Below are 24,269 nucleotides of genomic sequence, written 5' to 3'. Positions count from 1 at the left end.
ATCCCGGACACCCCCGTGCCACACGCGCTGCTGGGTAAAGGCCCCTCCTACCAGGACAAGGTTGCTGACCGGACAAAAGGGTTCTTCAACAAGTATCATCCATCCCCAATGCCTACGTGACCATCACCAGAGGTGGCCATGCCGGGTCCCTGGCAAGCACCATCACCGTGTTCCCCTCGGGACCGGATGGTCTTGGAACTTACCTGGTCTTCACTCCCTTCGCCATCACAGCACCGACAACGGGCGCCGGCATCCCCGTCCCCCCAACTGGAGGATCGCCTGCGACCACCATCGTTGGTACGCCCATCGACGTGAGCCGTGTCGTGACTCAATCCGCCACGACCACCCTCACGGTAGGCGGTCTCCGGGACGACACGCAGCCCCGGATCTTCAGCTTGATCCCCCTGTCCGGTGAGTCCGTTGCCACTGTCCTCGTCGAGACGGGTATCGGGGCGAGCAGCGTCTTCAACGGCCCGGTGACCACGAGATCCGTCCTCGAGATCTACCCCGAGCCCGGCTGGTTGGGCACGGCAACGATCCCACCCACCGGAAGCAACACTATTGGCACCGTCCTCGTCGGTGTCGCGGCCAACTCCCTGCTGAGCGGCGTCGCCACGCCGGTGCTGACCGAGTTCTCCGGAGCGACCCCCGGTCCCAGTCCGGCCTCGATCCCGGTGACCCTCGCCCCCACCGCCTCTGACAACGGGGTCTTCCCCCAGTCCTTCACGGGGCCGTATAGCACCATCACCATCGGCGGTGCCGAAGACGTTCCCAGGAACCTCACCATCGTGGACTCGGCCAACTCGGACGGCACCGTCTTCGTGCAGACCTTCGACAGCTTCTCCATTACCGTCACCGGTCCCCAGAACACCATCACCGTCCTCGGCAACGCCGGCGTGACACCGAATCCCGTCACTCTCCCCGAAGCGAGAGTCTTGATGCAGACCGCCGGCACCGATGGAGCCCTGCAGATCATCCAGACCCCCGGCGCCCAGGTCGATTTACTCGACAGGCTAACGACCATCACCGTCGGCAACACAGATGGCCAGACCGGCGTCTTCACCCTGGTGCCCATCTCGGGCAGCGTCGGTGCCGTGGTCGTCCAGACAGCGCGCCCGCTTCTCGCCGCTCTCTTCCAGACCACCAGCGTCCCGGGGGCAACGGAGACGACGATTTCGATCCCCGCTCCCGAGGGGAGCACCGGCACCGTCGTCGTCCAGACCACGGATGGTTTCACCGGTCCCGCGGCCGGCCCCTTTACGACGGTCAACGTCGGCGGCGGCCAAAACCCGAGCCCGGCGACTGTCACGCTCCCTCCGGCGGCGGACGATCCCAACGGCCTCTTCACGGTGCTCGTACAAAGTTTGGACCCGGATGCCTTTACTGGTCCCTTCAGAACGATCACGGCCGGCGGCAACATGGGAACCACTCCCGTCACGCTGACGCTTCCCCCTACGGGGACTGGCCAGACCGGAACCGTGGTCGTCCAGCCTGCCATGACCCCTTTTACGGGGCCCTTTACGACCATCACGACAGATGGCAACACGGGAACCCTGCCGGTGACACTCACGGTGGTGCCTGCCGGCAACCCGACCCTGGGGACCGTCATCGTCCAGACGCCGTCCCCGACGGTCCGGCCGGCCCTCTTCAGGACACTGGCCGCGCTCGCCATCCCCGGTCTCGGTGCCACCATCACCCTGCCTCTGGGCGGTGGCCCTTCGACCTCGCAGCAAGCTGGCACCGTCGTCGTGGCCCAGGGCCTGGGCGGAAACGACCCGGCAACGACTCAGCCGGCAGTCCTGGCCGCCAGCCTCGTCACCATCCGTGGCGACTACAACGGCACGAGCCCGCTGACCTTGACTCTGCCGGCGGCGGATAACAATCTGCTCGGCACCATCGTCGAGCAGCTGCCCGTGGGCTTCAGCATCGGTCTCTCCTTCGGAAGTCCCGCCGCCACTCCGGCGGTGGTGCCGCCTCCCGTCACAAACCAGGCGACCAACGTTCCGACTGCGGGCTCGGCCCCCGGCGGCGGCGGCGGCGGCGGCGGCGCTCTGCCGCGTCTCACGAGTGGCTACTCCGGGTCTGTGACTACCACCGTCACCTTGCCGCCCGTGGGAGCCCAGACTCTCGGCCAAATCTTGGTCCTGACCCCGCTGAGCACAAACCCAGCCGGGCCTGCTGCCACCAATGCTCCCGGACCTGCCGCCACCGGCCCTCAAGCTCCGGGTGGCACGGCCCCACAACCGGGCCAGAGTGGATCACCGAGCGGCCCCGCCTCCGGAGCTCTCGGAGCGTCCTTCATAACGGTGCAGTCTGGATTCAGCGGCGCGCAACCGACCACTTTCACGGTCCCGCCGGCCGGTCCCAACAATGCCGGCACCGTCGTCATCCTCACCCCCACTAACAACCCAGCAGCAGCCCCCGCTCCCCAACCCACTCTCCCTGCCGGAGTGCCGTTCGTAACCGTGACAACCCCGTTCGCGGGTCCCGCCGTACTGACGCAGATCTTGCTGCCCACAGGTACTAACAGCGTAGGAACCGTTCTCGTCCAGGTGCCCTCGGCCCTGTTCACGCCCCAGCCGACGGGAGGAGTTGCGACGGCCCCAGGGGTCAGTCCTAACCCCAACGCCAACCCCAATCCCCTCTTCCCGACCATCGTGATCCCGGGCATCACACTGAGCATCCCGGCCATCGTATTGCCGACCATCGCCCTGCCGACCATCGGCCTCGCCATCACCGTGTCCCTGGGAGGGCCGGTGCCGACCACGGTGACTTTCCCCCCTTCCGGCACCAACTCGGTCGGCATCATCATCGTCCAGACCCCGACGCCCGGCGCGGTTTCCGTCCCAGGTCTCGGTGGTGTCTTCACGACGCTCTTCCAGGGCTTCTCGGGGTCCGTCCCGAGGACCACGACGCTTCCGCCCTCGGGCAGCAACACGCTCGGCATCGTGCTCGTGGAGACGCCGACTGCTGCCGCGGACAACGTCCTCCAGACCACCACCGTCGGCTTCACCGGCTCGGCGCCCACGACCGTCACCCTGCAGCCCTCCGACGGCGGCTCCGGGATTGTGGTCGTCCAGACGCCGTTCCCGACCCCCTCGACGCCCCCCTCGACGGCGGCCAACATCTTCACGACGACGACGCAGGGCTTCACGGGCACCGCGCCGACAACCATCACGCTCCAGCCGAGCGGGACCGAGACCGTCGGCACCGTCGTCGTCCAGACGCCCATCTTCTCCGGAGGCGGAACGGTCGTGCAGCCACCGCCACCGCCGCCGACGACGTCCGCCGCGCCCAACCTGTTCGTCACGATCACGACGGGGGGCCCCGTGGCGGCGACGTCGACGATCCAGCCCGTCGGGAGCAACGTTCTCGGCACCGTCATCGTGCAGACTCCCACAACGGGCGACCCGGCGGCGGCGACGTCGCCTCCTCCCACCGTCCCGAGCGGGTTCATCCTTACGACCGTTCCGGGGACGGGATCCGTGCCGACCACAGTTACTTTCCCTCCGTCAGGGGGCAACCCGGGCAGTGTGGTCGTCCAGACACCTACCGCCACGCCGCCGACGCAGCCCCAGGTCCAAGTTCCCAGTGGGTTTATCCTCACAACGGTTCCCGGAACTGGATCTGTGCCGGCTACCTTCACTTTCCCCCCGTCTGGCGGCAACCCGGGCAGCGTCGTTGTCGAAACGCCCACAGCCACTCAGCCAGGCCAGCCTCAAGTCCAAGTCCCCAGCGGGTTTGTCCTTACAACTGTTCCTGGGACGGGATCCGTGCCGACTACGGTTACCTTCCCTCCGTCTGGCGGCAACCCGGGCAGTGTCGTTGTCGAAACGCCTACTGCCACTCAGCCAGGCCAGCCTCAAGTCCAAGTCCCTAGTGGCTTTGTCCTTACAACTGTTCCTGGGACGGGATCCGTGCCGACTACGGTTACCTTCCCTCCGTCTGGCGGCAACCCGGGCAGTGTCGTTGTCGAAACGCCTACTGCCACTCAGCCAGGCCAGCCTCAGGTCCAAGTCCCCAGTGGCTTTGTTCTCACAACGGTTCCCGGGACTGGATCAGTGCCTACCACCATCACGTTTCCCCCGTCTGGCGGAAACCCCGGCAGCGTTGTTGTCCAGACTCCCGCGGTTACGCAACCTCAAGTCCAGGTTCCCAGCGACTTCATTCTTACGACTGTCCCGGGAACCGGCTCTGTGCCAACAACAATTACCTTCCCTCCGTCAGGGAGCAACCCTGGCAGCGTTGTCGTGCAGACTCCTGCGGTTACCCAGCCGCAAGTCCAAGTTCCCAGCGACTTCATCCTTACAACCATTCCGGGAACTGGTTCTCTACCTGTTACGATCACTTTCCCTCCTTCTGGCAGCAACCCTGGCAGTGTCGTTGTCGAAACCCCGGCTGTCACTCAGCCTCAAGTCATCGTTCCCAGCGGCTTTATTCTCACGACCGTTCCGGGAACTGGTTCTCTGCCTGTCACAGTGACCTTCCCCCCCTCTGGCAGCAACCCTGGCAGTGTCGTTGTACAGACTCCTTCGGCCACCACTCAGCCGCAGGTCCAAGTCCCGAGCGACTTCATCCTAACCACAGTCGTCGGAACAGGCTCAGTGCCCACGACCGTCACGTTCCCTCCCTCGGGCGGCAACCCCGGCAGCGTCGTCGTGATCCAGACTCCTCCGGCCTCGGCCGCCTCCTCACCGGCTGTGCTGCCCAACACGGCCGTCGTCTTGACGAGCGGTTTTGCAGGCTCTGCCACGTCAACCCTCACCCTCACGCCGTCCTCCGCCGGTGACCCGACAACCCTGGTTGTCCTCGTACCGACCTCGAGCGCCGCCCCCCCTGCGCCGGCCTCCATCGTCACCCTCACCACGGGATTCTTCGGAACCGGCGTGGCTACGACGACGCTGGCGCCCGGAGCCGTCGGGGACCCGACGACGGTCCTCATCCAGACGCCGCTGCCCACCTCCGGGCTGTCGTTCCTCACGACCACCGTGGGGTTCACGGGACTCACGCCGACCACCGTCACCATCTTCCCCTCGGGATCGGACACCGTCGGTGCCGTCATCATCCAGACTCCTCAGGGTACCGACTCCTCCTCACCCACCACCACTGCGGGCCCGGCAACGACTCCCTTCTCCTTCATCACCGTCTCTGTCGGATACTCGGGTCTCGTCACCCAGACGACAACGGTTCTCCCCACAGGCACAGAAAGCGTTGGTCTCGTCCTGATCCAGACGCCCACGCAGGGTGCTGGCAGCGTCGTGCCGTCCATCACGGGCTACACCACCATCACGTCTCCGTACGGCGGCTCCGTCACCCGCACAACAACGCTGCCCCAGAGCGGCACTGAGGCTCTCGGAATTGTTTTCGTCGAGGTTCCCACCCAGACGACGGACGTCTCGCCGGCCGTCACCCCCTCGGTCGACCCGTCTGCCACCACGCCGGGATCTTCTTCGGTTACCCCAGCCCCTGGCTTCAACTTCGTCACGACGACTTCGTTATGGGATTCCACGGGGATGAGCACGTCGACCATCTTCCCCTCGGGAAGCCAGTCTGCCGGCTCCGTCATTGTCTTCGCCCCCAGGTTCGCACGCTTCGTCACGATGACCACCGGCTACTCCCAGACCGGCCTGTCGACCACCACGTCGGCCGTGGTCAGCGGCACGGAGACGATCGGCATGGTCGTCATCTTCACTCCCTTTGCAACGGCCTCGGCCACTCCGGAGCCCACGAGCGGTGTCTCTTCGCCGGGTGCTGCGGCGACGGAGACGACGACGACGACGACTCCTCCGGTCTCGTCACCCGCGGCGCTCGCAACCCTCATCAGCACTTACACGGGATCTACCCCGACGACGACGACCGTTGCTCCCACCGACCCCAACGGTCAGAGCATCGTCGTCGTCCTCGTGCCGAGCTCGACCACCGCCGACGCCGCCGCCTCCAGTCCTTCCTCTTCCCCCGCGGCCACTATCACCACCACCTCGACGGCGGCGAACCCAGGCTTTGCCACGCTCATCAGCACGTACTCGGGTTCCGTGTTGTCAACCTCGACCATCCTCCCCTCCGACCCGAACTCGCAGGGCACTCTCATCGTCTTCGTCCCGAGCAGCTCCGTCAGCGCCGGAACCCCCGTTGTCACGAGCGCCACGAGCGCCACGAGCACGCCGCCCGTGGCCTTTGCGACTCTCACCTCGACGTACTCGGGCTCCGTCACCTCGTTCCAGACTCTGCTGCCCTCGGGCTCCGACTCGACTGGCACTCTGGTCGTCCTCGTCCCGAGCAACGTGCTGGCCTCGCCCACCACGACGCCGAGTGCCGGCTCCTCCTCCTCCTCCTCTCCGGGCATCGTTACCGTCACATCGACATACGGCGGGTCGGTCGTCTCGACGGCCATCGCATCCCCGGCCAACCCCGGCGACCCCGGCACCGTCGTCGTTCTGGTTCCCAGCAGCACTGCCGCTTCTACTTCTGCTTCTGCTTCTGCTTCGCCCTCAGTCGGCAACAACCTGTTGACGACGCAGGTGTCGACGTACTCCGGCTCGGTCCCGTTGACGAGCACCATCGCCCCGGTCAACTCCAACGACCCGACGACGGTCATCGTTCTCGTCCCGAGCACCACCGCCGCCGCCGCCACCGACCCGGCTGCAACCACGACGGCCCTAACCACGACGGCCCTGGCCGCCGGTCTCTACACGAGCACGTACGGCGGCTCGGTCACCTCGACGTCCGTCGTCGAGACCGGAGCCTCCGGTCAGCCCGGGGTCACCGTCATCTTCGTCCCGGGCAACACCGCCTCGCCGACTACCACTGCGAGCAGCACCAGCACCAGCACCAGCACCAGCACCGACACCAATACGGCTTTGCCCGCCGGTCAGTTTACGAGCTTCTACAGCGGCTCGGCCGCCTTCACCTCGACCTTGTCGAACGGAGTCACGGTCGTGTTTGTGCCCACCAACACGGCGGAGGCATCGTCTTCTTCGTCTCCCACGGCCACGGCTGTTGGCGGTTTGTTCACGAGTTTCTACGGCGGCTCCGTCACCTCGACCTCCGTGGCGCCGACGGGTCCCCTGGGCGAGCCCGGCGCGACCATCATCTTTGTCCCGAGTGCCACTTCCACTCCGGCGTTGCCCAACGTCCTGACCAGCACGTATGACGGCTCCGTCACTCTGACATCCGTCATCCCGCCCGCCTCTTCGGGACAACCGACTCAGACGGTCATCTTCGTCCCGGGTTCATCTGGCGGCATCCCGAGTGCCACGACGACGACTACGACTCCTCCGGCTTTGCCGAATGTCATCACCAGCACGTACGGAGGCTCGGTCACGTCGACGTCGGTGCTTCCTACCGATTCTCTGGGCCAACCGGGGCAGACCATCATCTTCGTGCCGAGTGCCGCTTCTTCCACCACCTCGGATCCTGCTGCCACTCCGGCTTTGCCAAATGTTCTGACCAGCACATATGGAGGCTCCGTCACGTTTACATCCGTAATCACCACCGGCTCTGCCGGAGAGCCTGGCCAGACTGTCATCTTCGTGCCGAGCGCTGCTTCTCCCACCACCTCGGATCCTGCTGCTACTCCAGCTCTGCCGAATGTTCTGACCAGCACATATGGAGGCTCCGTCACGTTTACATCCGTAATCACCACCGGTTCTGCCGGAGAGCCTGGCCAGACGGTCATCTTCGTCCCCAGCTCTACCGGTCCCGCCGGTCTGCCAGATGTTCTCACGAGCACATACGGCGGCTCCGTCACTTTCACGTCCGTCATCCCGCCCGGCTCGTCGGGACAGCCGGCTCAGACGGTCATCTTCGTCCCGAGTGCGAGCGCCAGTGCTACGGTCACGTCGACGCCGGCCTTGCCCAACGTCCTCACCAGCACGTACGGAGGCTCGGTCACTTTCACCTCCGTGCTTCCCACGGGGTCCCTGGGCGAGCCCGGACAAACCGTCATTTTCGTCCCGGGCTCTACTGACCCTGCCGGTCTTCCCAACGTTCTCACGAGCACCTATGGAGGCTCCGTCACCGTTACGTCTGTCATTACTGGTGCCTCTGGACAGCCTTCTCAGACTGTCATCTTCGTCCCTAGTGCCACCACAACACAGCCTCTCCCGAACGTGCTGACCAGCACTTACGACGGCTCAGTCACTCTAACAACTGTTGTTCCTGGTACCTCTGGACAGTCTGACCAGACTGTCATCTTGGTTCCTGGCGCCACTACTACTCCAGCATTGCCGAATGTGTTGACCAGCACTTACGACGGCTCAGTCACTCTCACCTCTGTTATTACTGGTACCTCTGGACAACCTGCTCAAACCGTCATCTTGGTTCCTGGCGCCACTACTACTCCAGCATTGCCGAATGTGTTGACCAGCACGTACGACGGTTCAGTCACTCTGACAACTGTTGTTCCTGGCACCCCTGGGCAGCCTTCTCAGACTGTTATCCTCGTTCCCGGCATCACTACTACTCCGGCATCGCCGAATGTGTTGACCAGCACTTACGAAGGTTCAGTCACGTTGACAACTGTTATTCCCGGCAGCTCTGGACAGCCTTCTCAGACCGTCATCTTGGTTCCCAGCACCACTGCTACTCCGGCGTTGCCGAATGTGGTGGTGACCAGCACGTACGACGGTTCAGTCACTTTGACAACCGTTGTTCCTGGCACCTCTGGGCAGCCTTCTCAGACTGTCATCTTGGTTCCCAGTGCCACGACAACTCCAGCATTGCCAAACGTGCTCACAAGCACGTACGACGGCTCAGTCACGGTGACTTCCGTACTGCCAACTGGCCCGTCTGGAGAACCTGGACAGACGGTTATTTTCGTCCCTAGTGCGAGCGTCACCCCGGCTCTCCCCAACGTGTTGACCAGCACTTATGGAGGTTCAGTTACTCTTACATCTGTTATCTCCACCGGCCCTGGAGGACCTGGGCAGACAGTCGTCTTCGTTCCTAGTGCCACCGTCACCCCAGCACTTCCGAATGTCTTGACCAGCACCTATGACGGCTCAGTCACCTTGACCTCCGTCTTGCCCACTGGCCCGTCTGGAGAGCCCGGCCAGACGGTCATCTTAGTCCCGAGTGCCACTACTACTCCGGCATTGCCGAACGTGCTCACTAGCACGTATGGAGGATCAGTCACTTTGACTTCTGTGTTGCCTACCGGCCCGTCCGGAGAACCTGGCCAAACGGTCATCTTTGTCCCCAGTGCCAGCGTCACTCCAGCTCTTCCCAACGTCTTGACCAGCACGTACGGCGGCTCAGTTACCTTGACTTCCGTCTTGCCCACCGGTCCGTCCGGAGAACCCGGCCAGACGGTCATCTTTGTTCCCAGTGCTGCACCTAGTGCCACACCCACCATTACCCTTGGCGGTGTGTTGACGAGCACGTACGGCGGCTCCATCACCTTCACGTCGACGCTGCCCACCGGTCCTTCAGGAGAGCCTGGCGCGACGGTCATCTTTGTGCCCAGTGTCACCGGATCTCCAGCTCTTCCCAACGTCCTCACTTCGACATACACCGGCTCAGTCACTCTCACCACTGCGCTCCCCGTCGGACCTTCGGGAGAAACTGTCACTGTCATCCTGGTGCCGAGTCAGACGGCCACACCTGGTCTGCCCAATGTCCTCACATCAACGTACGGTGGTTCAGTTACCGTCACAAGCACAATCCCAGTCGGCCCCTCAGGAGACGTCGTTACGGTTATCTTCGTCCCCAGCTCGACGGCCGCGCCCGGACCGACCACTCCGCCCGGTCTGCCCAACCTCATCACGTCGACATACAGCGGCTCCGTCACAGTCACTACCACGTTGCCAGTTGGGCCTTCAGGCGATGTTGTCACTGTTATTCTGGTCCCCAGCTCAACGGCGGCGCCTGGCCTTCCCAATCTCTTGACCAGCACGTACGGTGGATCCGTCACCGTGACTTCAACACTGACCGTCGGGCCCTCGGGAGATGTGGTTACTGTCATCCTGGTGCCGAGCCAGACCACTACACCTGGCTTGCCTAATATCCTGACTAGCACGTACGGCGGATCCGTCACCTCGACTTCTACACTGACAGTTGGTCCATCTGGAGATGTCGTCACTGTTATCCTGGTGCCGAGTCAGACCACGACACCTAGTCTGCCCAACATCTTGACCAGCACGTACGGCGGGTCCGTCACCTCGACTTCAACCTTGACTGTCGGCCCATCCGGAGACATCGTCACTGTCATCTTGGTTCCGAGCCAGACTGCGGCACCTGGACCTCCTGGCGTTTCTACCAGCACCTATGATGGATCCGTCACACTGACATCTACTCTGCCGGTTGGCCCCTCGGGCGAACTCGTCACTGTTATCTTGGTGCCAAGTCAGACAGCCGGCCCCGAGCTTCCCAACGTCCTGACGAGCACGTACGGAGGCTCAGTGACGCTGACCACGACCATCCCGGTTGGATCATCCGGCGGCGTTGCCACAGTCATTCTGGTCCCGAGTTCGACCAGCTCACCCAGCGCCGGTCTTCCCAACATCCTCACCAGCACCTATGACGGCTCTGTCACGCTCACCACGACCCTGCCCATCGGTCCGTCCGGCGATCCGGCAACGGTTGTTCTGGTTCCGAGCCAAACAGCGGCTCCCGGTCTCCCCAACGTGTTTACGAGCACTTACGGCGGCTCGATTACCCAGACAACCACCATTCTTGGACCTTCTGGTGATGTGGCCACGGTTATTCTGGTTCCCAGCTCAACCCCCTCAGCCGGTCCCGGCTTACCCAATGTTGTTCTCACGAGCACCTACGGCGGCTCCATCACTCAGACGACTACCATCGCCGGGCCCTCTGGAGACGTTACAGTCATCCTGGTTCCCAGCTCAACCGCGGCGCCAGATACCAGCCTTCCCAACCTTTTCACAAGCACATACGGAGGCTCTGTCACGCTGACGACTACCATTTCCGGACCCTCTGGAGGCGTCACATATATCCTGGTTCCCAGCTCAACTGCCTCACCCGGTCCCGGCCTTCCCAATGTTCTCACGAGCACATACGGCGGTTCCGTTACTCAAACGACTACCGTCACTGGTCCCTCAGGCGATGTTGCTACATTTGTCCTGGTTCCCAGCTCGACTTCGCCGCCAGGCTTGCCCAACCTCTTCACGAGCACATATGGCGGCTCCATCACTCAGACAACTACCATCCTCGGACCCTCGGGAGACGTCACAGTCATTCTGGTTCCCAGCTCGACCCCCTCCACTGATGCCGGACTCCCCAACATCTTCACCAGCACGTATGGTGGCTCCATCACTCAAACGACTACCATCACTGGACCCTCGGGAGATGTCACAGTCATTCTGGTTCCTAGCTCGACTGCGGCGCCAGGTTTGCCCAACATCTTGACCAGCACATACGGCGGCTCTGTCACTCAGACGACCACTATCGCCGGGCCATCTGGAGATGCAGTCACTGTCATCCTGGTTCCTAGCTCAACCGCGGCGCCAGGCTTGCCCAACGTCCTCACCAGCACATATGGCGGCTCTGTCACTCAGACGACGACTCTGCCTGTTGGCCCCTCGGGCGACCCGGCGGTCGTGGTTCTCGTGCCATCCTCAACTGCGGCCGGCCTCCCCAACATCTTGACGAGCACGTACGATGGCTCGGTCACCCAGACATCCACCATTATTGGGCCTTCTGGAATTATCCAGACCGTTGTGCTGGTTCCGAGCACCACTGGTCCGGCTGCCCCCAACGTTCTTACATCTACGTATGGTGGCTCCGTCACTTCAACTACTGTCTTGCCCCTGGGTCCTTCAGGAGATCCAGTGACCGTGATACTGGTTCCAAGCACCACTGGACCGGCTGCCCCCAACATCTTGACGAGCACGTACGATGGCTCGGTCACCCAGACATCCACCATTATTGGGCCTTCTGGAATTATCCAGACCGTTGTGCTGGTTCCGAGCACCACTGGTCCGGCTGCCCCCAACGTTCTTACATCTACGTACGGAGGCTCCGTCACTTCAACCACGGTCTTACCGCTGGGACCATCAGGAGACCCAGTGACTGTTATCTTAGTGCCCAGCACAACAACTGCTGCCCTTCCCAATGTCTTGACGAGCACCTACAGTGGTTCCGTTACTTCAACCACCGTCTTGCCGCTAGGACCATCAGGAGATCCAGTGACTGTTATACTGGTGCCCAGCTCGACCACCGCTGCCCTCCCCAATGTCTTGACGAGCACTTACAGCGGTTCCGTTACCTCGACTACCGTTCTGCCCCTGGGCCCTTCGGGAGATCCAGTAACTGTTATCTTGGTGCCCAGCACAACAACTGCTGCTCTGCCAAACGTCTTGACGAGCACCTACAGTGGCTCCATCACTTCAACCACCGTCTTACCACTAGGCCCTTCTGGAGACCCAGTGACTGTTATACTGGTGCCCAGCTCAACAACTGCTGCCCTCCCCAACGTGTTAACAAGCACATACAGCGGCTCTGTTACCTCGACTACCGTCCTGCCTCTGGGTCCTTCAGGAGATCCAGTGACTGTTATCTTGGTGCCCAGCTCAACATCCGCCGCTCTTCCCAACGTCCTTACAAGCACTTATAGCGGCTCTGTCACCCTAACTACCGTCTTGCCTCTTGGGCCGTCTGGCGACCCTTCAACTGTGGTTCTGGTGCCTAGCACGACAGCTCCCGCTCTCCCCGACGTGTTGACAAGCACGTATAGCGGCTCCGTCACATTGACTACCGTCTTGCCCCTCGGCCCATCCGGAGACCCTTCGACTGTGGTCTTGGTCCCGAGCTCAACTGGGCCTGCAGCCCCCAACCTGTTCACGTCTACATACGGTGGCTCCATCACTCAAACGACCACCATCACCGGACCCTCGGGCGATGTTGCTACAGTCATCCTGGTCCCCAGCTCAACGGCTGCTCCTGGTCTCCCCAATGTGTTGACAAGTACGTACGATGGCTCAGTCACCCAGACAACTACGCTTCCCGGTGGAAACACTCTGGTTCTTGTTCCGAGTTCCACGGGCGCGCCGGCTCCTGGTCCCTTCACCAGTACGTATGACGGATCAGTCGTTCAGACAACTACGCTTCCCGGCGGAAACACTCTGGTGCTGGTCCCGAGCTCGACGGGCGTACCGGTCCCTGGTCCTTTCACTAGTACATATGATGGATCAGTCACTCAGACGACTACCCTCGCAGGTGGAAACACTTTGATTCTTGTCCCGAGCTCCACTGGCGGCGCTCCAGTTCCTGGTCCCTTCACCAGCACCTATGATGGATCGGTTACTCAGACAACCACTCTTGCGGGTGGCAACACTCTGATCCTTGTCCCGAGTGCCTCGACGACTCCTCCCTCGGCGGCTCTTCCGAATGTCCTGACCAGCACGTACGATGGTTCTGTTACCCAGACAACCACCCTTCCCGGTGGAAGCACGCTGGTCCTCGTTCCAAGCTCAACAGGTGCACCGGCTCCTGGCCTGTTCACCAGCACATATGGTGGTTCTGTCACTCAAACCACCACGCTTCCTGGCGGAGACACTCTGGTTCTTGTTCCGAGCCCAACAAGCGCGGCTCTCCCCAACATCCTGACAAGCACGTATGGCGGTTCTGTCACTTTTACATCTACTATTCTTCCCGGCTCATCGGGCGAGCCTGGCGCAACCATCATCTTCGTGCCTAGTTCCACAGACGCGAGCTCGCCTGGCCCCTTTACGAGCACATATGGTGGCTCGGTCACATTGACAACGACTTTGCCTGCTGGTCCTTCGGGAGAGCCTGGAGCAACTGTCATCCTGGTGCCCTCGTCGACGACCGCACTGCCCAACATCTTCACCAGCACATACGGCGGTTCTGTCACATTGACAACCACTCTTCCTGCTGGTCCTTCTGGAGAGCCTGGAGCGACAGTCATCTTGGTTCCTTCATCAACCACGGCATTGCCTAATGTGTTTACCAGCACGTATGGTGGCTCGGTCACATTGACCACGACTCTGCCTCCAGGCTCCTCCGGCGAACCGGGAGCGACGGTCATCCTGGTTCCGTCGTCACCGGCAGCCTCGACAACAGCATTGCCCAACATCTTCACCAGCACATACGACGGCTCTGTCACCTTGACAACCACCCTCCCTGCCGGATCGTCTGGCGAGCCTGGTGCAACCGTGATCTTGGTTCCATCCGCAGCAACCACAGCCTTGCCCAACGTCTTCACCAGCACGTACGGCGGATCAATCACGCAAACCACGACTCTCCCGCCTGGCCCCTCTGGAGAGCCTGGCATCACAGTCATCTTGGTTCCGTCCTCGACGATTGCCTCGACAACTGCGTTGCCGAATGTCTTCACCAGCACATACGGCGGCTCAGTCACGCAAACCACGACTCTGCCGCCAGGCCCGTCGGGCGAGCCTGGTCCGATTGTCATTTTGGTGCCGAGCTCTACGCAGCCGCTGCCCAATGTCTTCACCAGCACTTATGGCGGATCGGTCACTCTCACGAGCACGTTCCCAGCAGGCCCATCCGGCGAGCCTGGTTCTGTGGTTGTCCTTGTGCCCAGCACGACGCCCGCGCTTCCCAACGTTCTCACGAGCACATACGGCGGTTCGGTGACGCTGACCTCGGTCTTCCCGACTGGGCCCAGCGGCGAGCCTGGCTCCACGGTCATCTTCGTTCCTAGCAGTACGGCCGCGCTGCCCATTGTCTTCACGAGCACCTATGATGGCTCCGTCACTCTTACGTCCACCTTCCCGGCCGGACCTAGCGGACAGCCCGGGTCGACAGTTGTCTTTGTGCCTAGCATCCCTGGTGCTAGCAGCACTCCGGCTCTCCCGAACGTACTGACCAGCACTTACGATGGATCTGTCACTTTGACATCTGTGTTCCCCACCGGACCTAGTGGTGAGCCTGGATCGACGGTCATCTTTGTCCCTAGCGTCACCGGCACGGCCACTCCGGCTCTGCCGAACGTGCTGACCAGCACCTATGCTGGATCTGTTACTTTGACCTCTGTATTCCCCACTGGACCCAGCGGCGAGCCTGGCTCCACGGTCGTATTCGTTCCCAGCAGTACCGCTGCGCTGCCTAATGTCTTCACCAGCACTTACGATGGATCCGTCACTTTGACCTCGGTGTTCCCTACTGGACCCAGCGGTGAGCCTGGATCAACGGTCGTCTTCGTGCCTAGCATCACCGGTACAACCACTCCGGCACTGCCGAATGTGTTGACTAGCACGTATGACGGGTCTGTCACTTTGACATCTGTGTTCCCTACAGGACCCAGTGGGCAGCCTGGATCGACGGTTGTCCTTGTTCCCAGCATCATCGGTGCTTCAACGACGACGCCCGCCGGCCCGAACATCTTGACCAGCACGTACGATGGGTCTGTCACGTTGACCTCGGTATTCCCTACTGGGCCCAGCGGCCAGCCTGGCTCAACAGTGGTATTTGTGCCCAGCCTTACAAGCGGAATCAGCAGTCCTTCTGTTGCACCCAACGTGTTGACCAGCACTTACGACGGCTCTGTGACGTTGACTTCGACATTGCCCGGGGGATCAACCATCGTCCTGGTGCCAAGCGGCTCGACTACTCCATCCGCCGCTCTTCCGAACGTTCTTACCAGTACCTATGATGGCTCCGTCACGTCAACATCTACGTTGCCTGGAGGATCAACAGTCATCCTGGTTCCGAGTGCCTCTGTTACTTCATCGGCGGCTCTTCCGAACGTCTTGACCAGCACGTACGGTGGCTCTGTCACATTGACATCGACGTTGTCCGATGGTTCGACCGTCATCCTGGTGCCAAGCGCTTCAACTACTCCTTCAGCAACTCTCCCCGGTATCTTGACCAGCACCTACGATGGATCTGTCACGTTGACCTCAACATTGTCCGATGGGTCAACCGTCATCCTGGTCCCGAGTGCCTCCACCACTCCTACGGCTCTTCCCAACGTGCTAACCAGTACCTACGATGGGTCCGTCACTTTGACCTCGACATTGCCCGGTGGATCAACAGTTGTTTTGGTGCCAAGCGCTTCAACTACTCCTTCAGTTGCACCCAACGTGCTGACCAGCACTTACGATGGATCTGTCACCTTGACCTCGACCTTGCCCGGTGGCTCAACAGTGATCTTGGTTCCGAGTGCCTCGACCACTCCTTCGGCCGCTCTCCCCAACGTGCTAACCAGCACCTACGGCGGCTCAGTGACCCAGACCACAACCATTGCCGTCGGCCCGTCGGGAGAATCCAGCGTGATCGTTCTCGTTCCCAGCTCCCCGGTCGACACGTCCTCCCGCAGTATCTCATTCGTCACCATCACCAGCACCTACACCGGCTTGGTTCCCTCGGCAACGACCGTCCTGCCCACGGGCACCGATGATGCGGGCACCGTCATCATTCTCGAGCCGACGTCCACTATCAGCGCCTCTCCCGGCCTGTTCATCACCGTCACCAGTGGGTACACCGGCTCGACGACTTCGACGTCCACGGTGCTTCCTACGGGCACCGAGACGGTCGGCGCCGTCATCATCCTCGTGCCCACGAGCGCCGTCTCAGTCAGCTTCACGACCATCACGAGCGGATACACGGGCGTGGTCGAGTCGACGTCCACCATCTTCCCAACCGGAACCGACACTGTCGGCACCGTCGTCATCCTGGAACCCACGGCCACCGCGGCGCCCAGCGTCACAATCTCTTATACGACTGTCATCAGCACCTACGCCGGGTCTCTTCTGTCGACCTCGACACAGGCCCCCGCCGGCACCGATTCCGTTGGGACCGTCATCCTGCTGGTACCAAGCTCCAGCGTGTCCATCCCTGGCGTCTCGTCGTACACCACCGTTACGAGCACTTACGCCGGCTCGCAGCTTCTCGTCTCTACCGCTGCACCATCAGGCACTGATACTGTCGGCACGGTCATCATCTTTGAGCCTGCTCTCACGACAGCTTCTTCCGAGGTCTTGTCTACCGAGACTTCTGTCTCGGCTACTTCTGCAAGCATCACCGCATTGCCCGCTAGCCTCTCAACAATTACAAGTGGATACAGCGGTTCCGTCACGCAGACCACGACTATCCCCCCTGACCCGCAAGATACAAACGGCGTCAGCACCGTCATCGTGCAAGTTCCGACCTCTGGGGCCTCGTCGTCGGCACTACCGACTACCTCTGGAGCCTCGTCGTCGGCATTACCAATTACCTCTGGGATCCAGACCTCTCTTCTCACGTCGTCGTCCACTTCCGGCACGACCAGCTACACGACCATCACGAGAGGATACAGTGGCTCCGTCACCAGAACAACGACTCTTCCTCCTGACCCGGATGACACAAACAGCGTCTACGCCGTCATTGTCGAGGTCCCCGAGTCCCAGACGACGACCGAGAGCGACGGCCCCACATCGACCGATATCATCCCGACCGACCCCACTTCTGCCGACCCCACCGGAGCGGCGAGTCGGTCTTACACCACCATCTTCAGCACCGGCACCGGATCTGTGGCTGGCACGACCACGATCGAGCCATCCAGCGGCGATCCTGCCAATGTTGGAACTGTCATCGTCAACCTTCCCAATGTCCTGGCCACGCCGAGCCCGACAAGCAGCGCCGGCATCGTTTACACCACCATCGTCAGCTTCTACTCGGGTTCCATCCCGGTCACGAGCACGTTCGGCCCGGCGGCTGGAGAGGGGACTGGAACGGTGGTCATCCAGGTTCCTCTCACCACTTCTGGCATTTCGGTTTCTCCTGGAAGCTTCTTCACGACCGTCTTCAGCACTTACGATGGTTCCGTGACTCTCACGACGACCATCCCCCCCGCGGGACCCTCGGAAACCGGAACGGTTATTGTCCAAGTTCCCAGCAACGTCCTGGCCTCTCCCAGCATCTCCTACACGACGATCACGAGCCCCTTCACCGGCTCGGTGCCCCAGACCACAACCATTGCCCCTGGGGTTCCTGGAGGCCTGGGTACCGTCATCGTCCAAGTCCCGACGAGCTCTGCCAGCGCGGATGCTGTATCGTACGTGACCATCACCAGCGGCGGCTTCACCGGCCTGGTGCCCGCGACGACGACAATCCCGCCGGCCAACCCCGGAGACTCCGGCACTGTCATCGTGCAGGTGCCGGATCCGACGCTGGCGAGCGGCATCCTTTACACGACCGTCACGAGCGGCTACGACGGCTCCGTCACCCTCACCTCGAGCCTCCCTCTGGCCACCGTCGGCGGATCTCCCGTGCAGACAGTCGTCGTCCAGGTGCCCACGGCCTCGGTCGCGAGCGGAATCCTCTTCACGACCGTCACAAGCGGCTACGCCGGATCCGTCACGCAGACCACCAGCCTGCCCCTCGGCACCGTCGGCGGTTCTCCGGTCCAGACGGTCGTCGTGCAGGTCCCGACCGCCACGAGTGCTCTGGGCGCGCAGTACACGACCCTGACCAGCGGCTACGGCGGCTCCATCATCGCGACCGAGACGGGCACCCTCACCGGCGCCGACGGTCTCGTGACCGTCATCGTGCTGTCGCCGACGGCCATCACGCTACCAACCGCCACGGCAAGCCCTGGACTGTTCATCACCGTCACCTCCGGGTACGGCGGATCCGTCACGGCCACCTCGACCGGATCGGTCACTGGGGCCGACGGGCTCGTTACTGTGGTTATCCAGACTCCGACGGCAACGCTTCTGCCCGGGCTTTCCTACACGACGGTCACGAGTGGCTACGGCGGCTCGGTTGTTCAGACCATCGTCGGGTCTTCTACCGGCGCGGATGGTCTGGCGACGGTTGTTATCCAGACACCGACTGCAACGGTTCTGCCTGGGCTGTCTTACACGACCGTTACCAGCGGATATGGCGGCTCGGCTGTCCAGACTGTTATTGGAACGGCCACTGGAGCCGACGGTCTGGCCACCGTTGTGATCCAGACTCCCACGGTAACTGTCCTGCCTGGGCTGTCTTACACCACTGTTACCAGTGGTTACGGAGGCTCAGTCGTCCAGACTGTTGTTGGTACGGCTACTGGAGCGGATGGTCTGGCCACTGTTGTGATCCAGACTCCCACGGTAACAGTCTTGCCTGGTGTTTCGTACACGACCGTCACCAGTGGCTATGGAGGCTCAATCGTCCAGACTGTCGTTGGAACCGCCACCGGTGCAGATGGCTTGGCCACGGTTGTTATTCAGACTCCGACTGCGACCGTCCTGCCTGGCGTTTCCTATACGACTGTTACCAGTGGTTACGGCGGTTCAGTTGTCCAGACTATCATCGGAACAGCTACAGGAGCGGATGGTCTGGCCACCGTTGTTATTCAGACCCCAACTGCGACGGTTTTGCCTGGCCTCGCGTACACCACCGTCACTACTGGATATGCAGGCTCGGTTGTCCAGACTCTTGTTGGCACATCGACCGGCGCCGATGGTTTGGCGACAGTTGTCATCCAGACGCCCACCGTCGGCATCACATCGCCTTCGTCAACAATCCCAGGCCTGTCATACACTACAGTCACCAGCGGTTATGGCGGCTCTGTTCTTCAGACGCTTATTGGAACGGCCACTGGGGCCGACGGTCTGGCCACCGTTGTTATTCAAACCCCAACTGCAACCGTTCTGCCTGGTCTTGTATACACCACTGTTACTACTGGATACGCAGGCTCGGTTGTCCAGACCCTCATCGGCACCGCCACAGGCGCTGATGGATTGGCAACCGTTGTCATCCAGACGCCCACTGCCGGCATCACACTGCCTTCGTCAACCATCCCCGGCCTATCATACACTACAGTCACCAGTGGATACGGCGGTTCTGTGCTTCAGACGCTTATTGGAACGGCCACAGGCGCTGATGGATTGGCAACCGTTATCATCCAGACGCCCACTGCCGGCATCACACTGCCTTCGTCAACCATCCCCGGCCTGTCTTACACGACGGTCACCAGTGGCTACGGCGGCTCTGTGCTTCAGACCCTCATCGGCACCGCAACGGGGCCCGATGGTTTGGCTACTGTTGTCATCCAGACGCCCACCGCCGGCATCACATCGCCTTCGTCAACCATCCCCGGACTGTCTTACACGACGGTCACCAGTGGTTACGGCGGCTCTGTGCTTCAGACCCTCATCGGCACCGCCACGGGGGCCGACGGCCTGGCCACCGTTGTCATCCAGACGCCGACCTTGGCTCCGGGTCTCTCGTACACAACCGTTACCAGCGGTTACGGAGGCTCTTTGCTCCAGACTCTTATTGGTACCGCCACGGGACCTGACGGCCTTGCCACTGTTGTCATCCAAACGCCCACTGCTGCTATCACTTCGCCTTCTTCAACGGTGCCAGGACTCTCATACACAACCGTGACCAGCGGGTATGGCGGCTCCGTCCTCCAGACTCTCATCGGCACGGCCACCGGCGCCGACGGCCTGGCAACGGTTGTTATCCAGACTCCGACGACGGTTCCAGGACTATCTTATACGACCGTGACCAGCGGCTACGGCGGTTCCGTCCTCCAGACTCTTATTGGCACGGCCACCGGCGCCGACGGCCTCGCGACTGTTGTTATCCAGACTCCGACGGCCGTTCCAGGACTGTCCTATACGACGGTCACGAGCGGCTACGGCGGCTCCGTGCTCCAGACCCTCATCGGCACGGCTACCGGCGCCGACGGCCTGGCAACGGTTGTTATTCAGACGCCGACGGCGGCCCCGGGGCTCTCTTACACAACCGTTACCAGTGGGTACGACGGTTCTGTACTACAAACCCTCATCGGAACGGCCACTGGCGCGGATGGCTTGGCCACGGTGGTTATCCAGACCCCGACTCTTGCCGCGTCTCCCTCAACCACACTTGCTGGTCTCTCGTACACCACAATCACGACCGGTTACGGAGGCTCTGTTCTCCAGACTCTCATCGGAACTGCCACTGGCGCCGACGGACTCGCCACGGTGGTTATCCAGACGCCGACTATCGCCCCTGGCCTCTCTTACACCACAGTCACAACCGGTTATGGCGGCTCTGTTCTCCAGACGCTCATTGGAACGGCCACTGGGCCTGATGGCCTGGCTACTGTGGTTATCCAAACTCCGACTGCATTGTTGCCTTCAACCACACTTCCTGGTCTTTCATACACTACCGTCACAAGCGGTTATGACGGATCTGTTCTTCAGACGCTTGTCGGAACGGCCACTGGGCCTGATGGTCTTGCCACCGTGGTTATCCAAACCCCGACTTCGTTGCCTTCAACCACACTTCCTGGCCTTTCATACACCACAGTCACAACCGGTTATGGCGGCTCTGTTCTCCAGACACTCATTGGAACGGCTACTGGGCCTGACGGTCTTGCTACTGTAGTTATCCAAACCCCGACTGCATTGTTGCCTTCAACCACACTCCCTGGTCTTTCATATACGACAGTCACCAGCGGATATGGCGGATCTGTTCTTCAGACGCTTGTCGGAACGGCCACTGGGCCTGATGGCCTGGCTACTGTGGTTATCCAAACTCCGACTGCGGTATTGCCTTCAACCACACTTCCTGGCCTTTCATACACGACAGTCACCAGCGGATATGGCGGATCGGCCCTCCAGACGCTCATCGGCACCGCCACCGGAGCCGACGGCCTCGCAACGGTCATCGTACAAGTCCCGACAGGATCGACTACCGTCGCTCCCTTGCCGTCGACCACGGTCCCCGGTCTTTCATACACCACGGTTACGAGTGGCTACGACGGAACGTTCCTCCAGACTCTCATCGGCACCGCCACCGGCGCCGACGGGCTGGCCACGGTCATCGTCCAAGTTCCCACTTCGACGGCTTCTCCCACGACCTCCGTCAGCCAGGTCTTCGTCTCGTACATCACCGTCACCACTGGCTACGCCGGCTCCGTCACGCTGTCCCAGACCGTCGAGCCGGCCGCCTCCGGTCTCCCCGGCACCGTCTTTATCCAGATCCCGACCAACGTTGCTTCAACCACGCCGTCGGCGAGCGTGTCCGATGCCGTCTCCTACACGACCATCACGACCTTCATCACGGCGTCCGCCACGCAGATCACCACGCTCCCCGTGTCTCGGCCTGGCGATGTTGTCACGGTGCTCGTCGGCGCCCCCCGAATCCTCAGGTTCGCCACGACGACGATCCCGGGTCTCTCGGCCTTGGCGACGTCGACTCTACCCATCGGCCCCGACGGCGTTCAGACGATCCTGATACAGGTGCCCGAGTCCCTCTCGGCGTCGTCGACAGGCGCCGGCGGCCTGACGACCGTCTTCAACACGTACGCCGGCTCCGTGACCCTCGTCTCGACCGGTACTCCGGCCCAGCCCGGCGACCAGACCACCGTCTTCGTCCAGCTGCCCGGAGCCACCGTCTCCGAGATCACGACGACACGGTTCGGCGCGTCCTCGGCCGGCACTACAACGATCCCGCCGGCGATCTCCGGTCTGCCGGCCACCGTCGTTGTCGATGTCCCTGTCGTCTTCTCGACCGTCACGAGCGGATACTCGGGTCTCGTGCCGGCGACGACGACGATCCTGCCGACGGACTCCACGGGCGTCGGTCTCGTCATCATCCAGACTCCCACCACCTCGGGCAGCCTGCCGTCGGTCACTCCGTCCACCGTCTTCACGACCGCTCCGGGCACCGGCCTTGTGCCTCAGACGACCACCGTCACCGGCGCAGATGGCGTTGTCTCTGTCATTGTCCAGACTCCCACGTCCGGCATCCCCGGAAGCACCGCCTTCACCACGAGGCCTGGAACCGGTCTCTTGCCGACCTCGACTACGGTCACTGGCGCGGATGGAGTTGTCTCCGTCATTGTCGAGACTCCTACCGCCGGCCCCTCGGGCACCACAGTTTTCACCACAGCCCCTGGAACCGGCCTCGTGCCGCAGACGACCACGGTCACTGGCCCTGATGGCGTTGTGTCTGTCATTCTGCAGACTCCTACAACATCTGGCCAAGCACTTTCTACGGTCTTCACCACGGCTCCCGGAACTGGCCTCGTGCCGCAGACAACAACTGTTACTGGCCCTGACGGAGTTGTTTCTGTTATTTTGCAGACTCCCACTACGTCTAACCAGGCTGTCTCTACAGTCTTCACTACGGCTCCCGGTACTGGCCTTGTGCCTCAGACAACAACAGTCACTGGTCCAGATGGCGTTGTGTCTGTCATTCTGCAGACTCCCACCACGTCTGGCCAAGCACTATCCACGGTTTTCACCACAGCGCCTGGAACCGGACTTGTACCTCAGACGACTACGGTCACTGGCCCTGACGGAGTTGTTTCTGTCATTCTGCAGACTCCCACAACATCTGTCCAAGCACCCTCCACCGTCTTCACCACGGCTCCCGGAACTGGTCTCGTGCCCCAGACGACAACAGTCACCGGCCCTGATGGCGTTGTCTCTGTCATTCTTCAGACTCCCACAACTCCTGGACAGGCTCTTTCGACAGTCTTTACAACAGCCCCTGGCACTGGATCTGTCGTGGCCACAACCACGGTTACTGGCCCTGACGGTGTTGTCTCGGTCATCTTGCAGACTCCTACTACCTCCGGACAGGCTCTGTCAACTGTCTTCGTCACTACTGCGGGTACGGGGCCGTTGCCTCAGACAACAACAGTCACGGGCGCCGACGGAGTGGTCTCGGTTATTCTTCAGACCCCGACTTCCAGCGTTGGGGCCCCTACAACCGTCTTCACGACGGCTGCTGGCACTGGATCTGTTGTGGCTACGACGACCGTCACCGGCCCTGACGGTGTTGTCTCGGTTGTCCTGCAGACTCCCACCACATCCGGCCAGGTTCTTTCAACCGTCTTCGTCACTACTGCAGGCACAGGGCCGTTGCCTCAGACTACAACAGTCATCGGCGCCGACGGAGTGGTCTCGGTCATTCTCCAGACCCCGACTTCCAGCGCAGGAGCCCCGACAACGGTCTTCACTACGGCCGCCGGCACCGGCTCCGGCGTGGCCACGACGACCATCACCGGCCCCGATGGAGTCGTGTCCGTCATCGTCCAGACGCCGACGCAGACGCCCGTCAACCCGACCACCGTCTTTACAACTTCCCGTGGCACCGCTGCTTTGCCGGCGACTACAACCGTCACTGGCTCAGACGGAGTCGTCTCCGTTATCTTCATCGAGCCGACGACTTCAATCGCCGGAGCCCCGACAACGGTCTTTACAACTTCTCGTGGCACCGCCGCTCTGCCGGCAACCACAACCGTCACCGGCCCCGATGGAGTCGTCTCTGTCATCTTCCTCGAGCCGACAACTTCCGGTCAGAGTCCCATCACGCCCACCACCGTCTTCACCACCGTCCCCGGCACCGGATCTCTC

At 61.9% G+C, this 24,269-nt stretch overlaps 1 protein-coding gene across 1 annotated transcript in view; it reads left to right on the top strand.

Annotated features, from left to right (window-relative positions):
* The window catches only part of CH63R_01725 (UbiD family decarboxylase), a gene marked incomplete at both ends in the record, with an annotated part of 33,717 nt that overhangs the window by 307 nt on the left and 9,141 nt on the right, over window positions 1-24,269 (top strand). Inside the window, one exon of the mRNA XM_018296700.1 lies at window positions 80-24,000. Within this exon, the coding sequence (XP_018165062.1) occupies window positions 80-24,000 (23,921 nt within the window). The remainder of the gene's footprint in view (window positions 1-79; window positions 24,001-24,269) is intronic.

The sequence above is a fragment of the Colletotrichum higginsianum genome, chromosome 1 (assembly GCF_001672515.1).
Source record: "Colletotrichum higginsianum IMI 349063 chromosome 1, whole genome shotgun sequence".
Taxonomy (NCBI): Eukaryota; Fungi; Ascomycota; class Sordariomycetes; order Glomerellales; family Glomerellaceae; genus Colletotrichum; species Colletotrichum higginsianum.
This window is presented reverse-complemented; position numbering and strand designations above follow the sequence as displayed.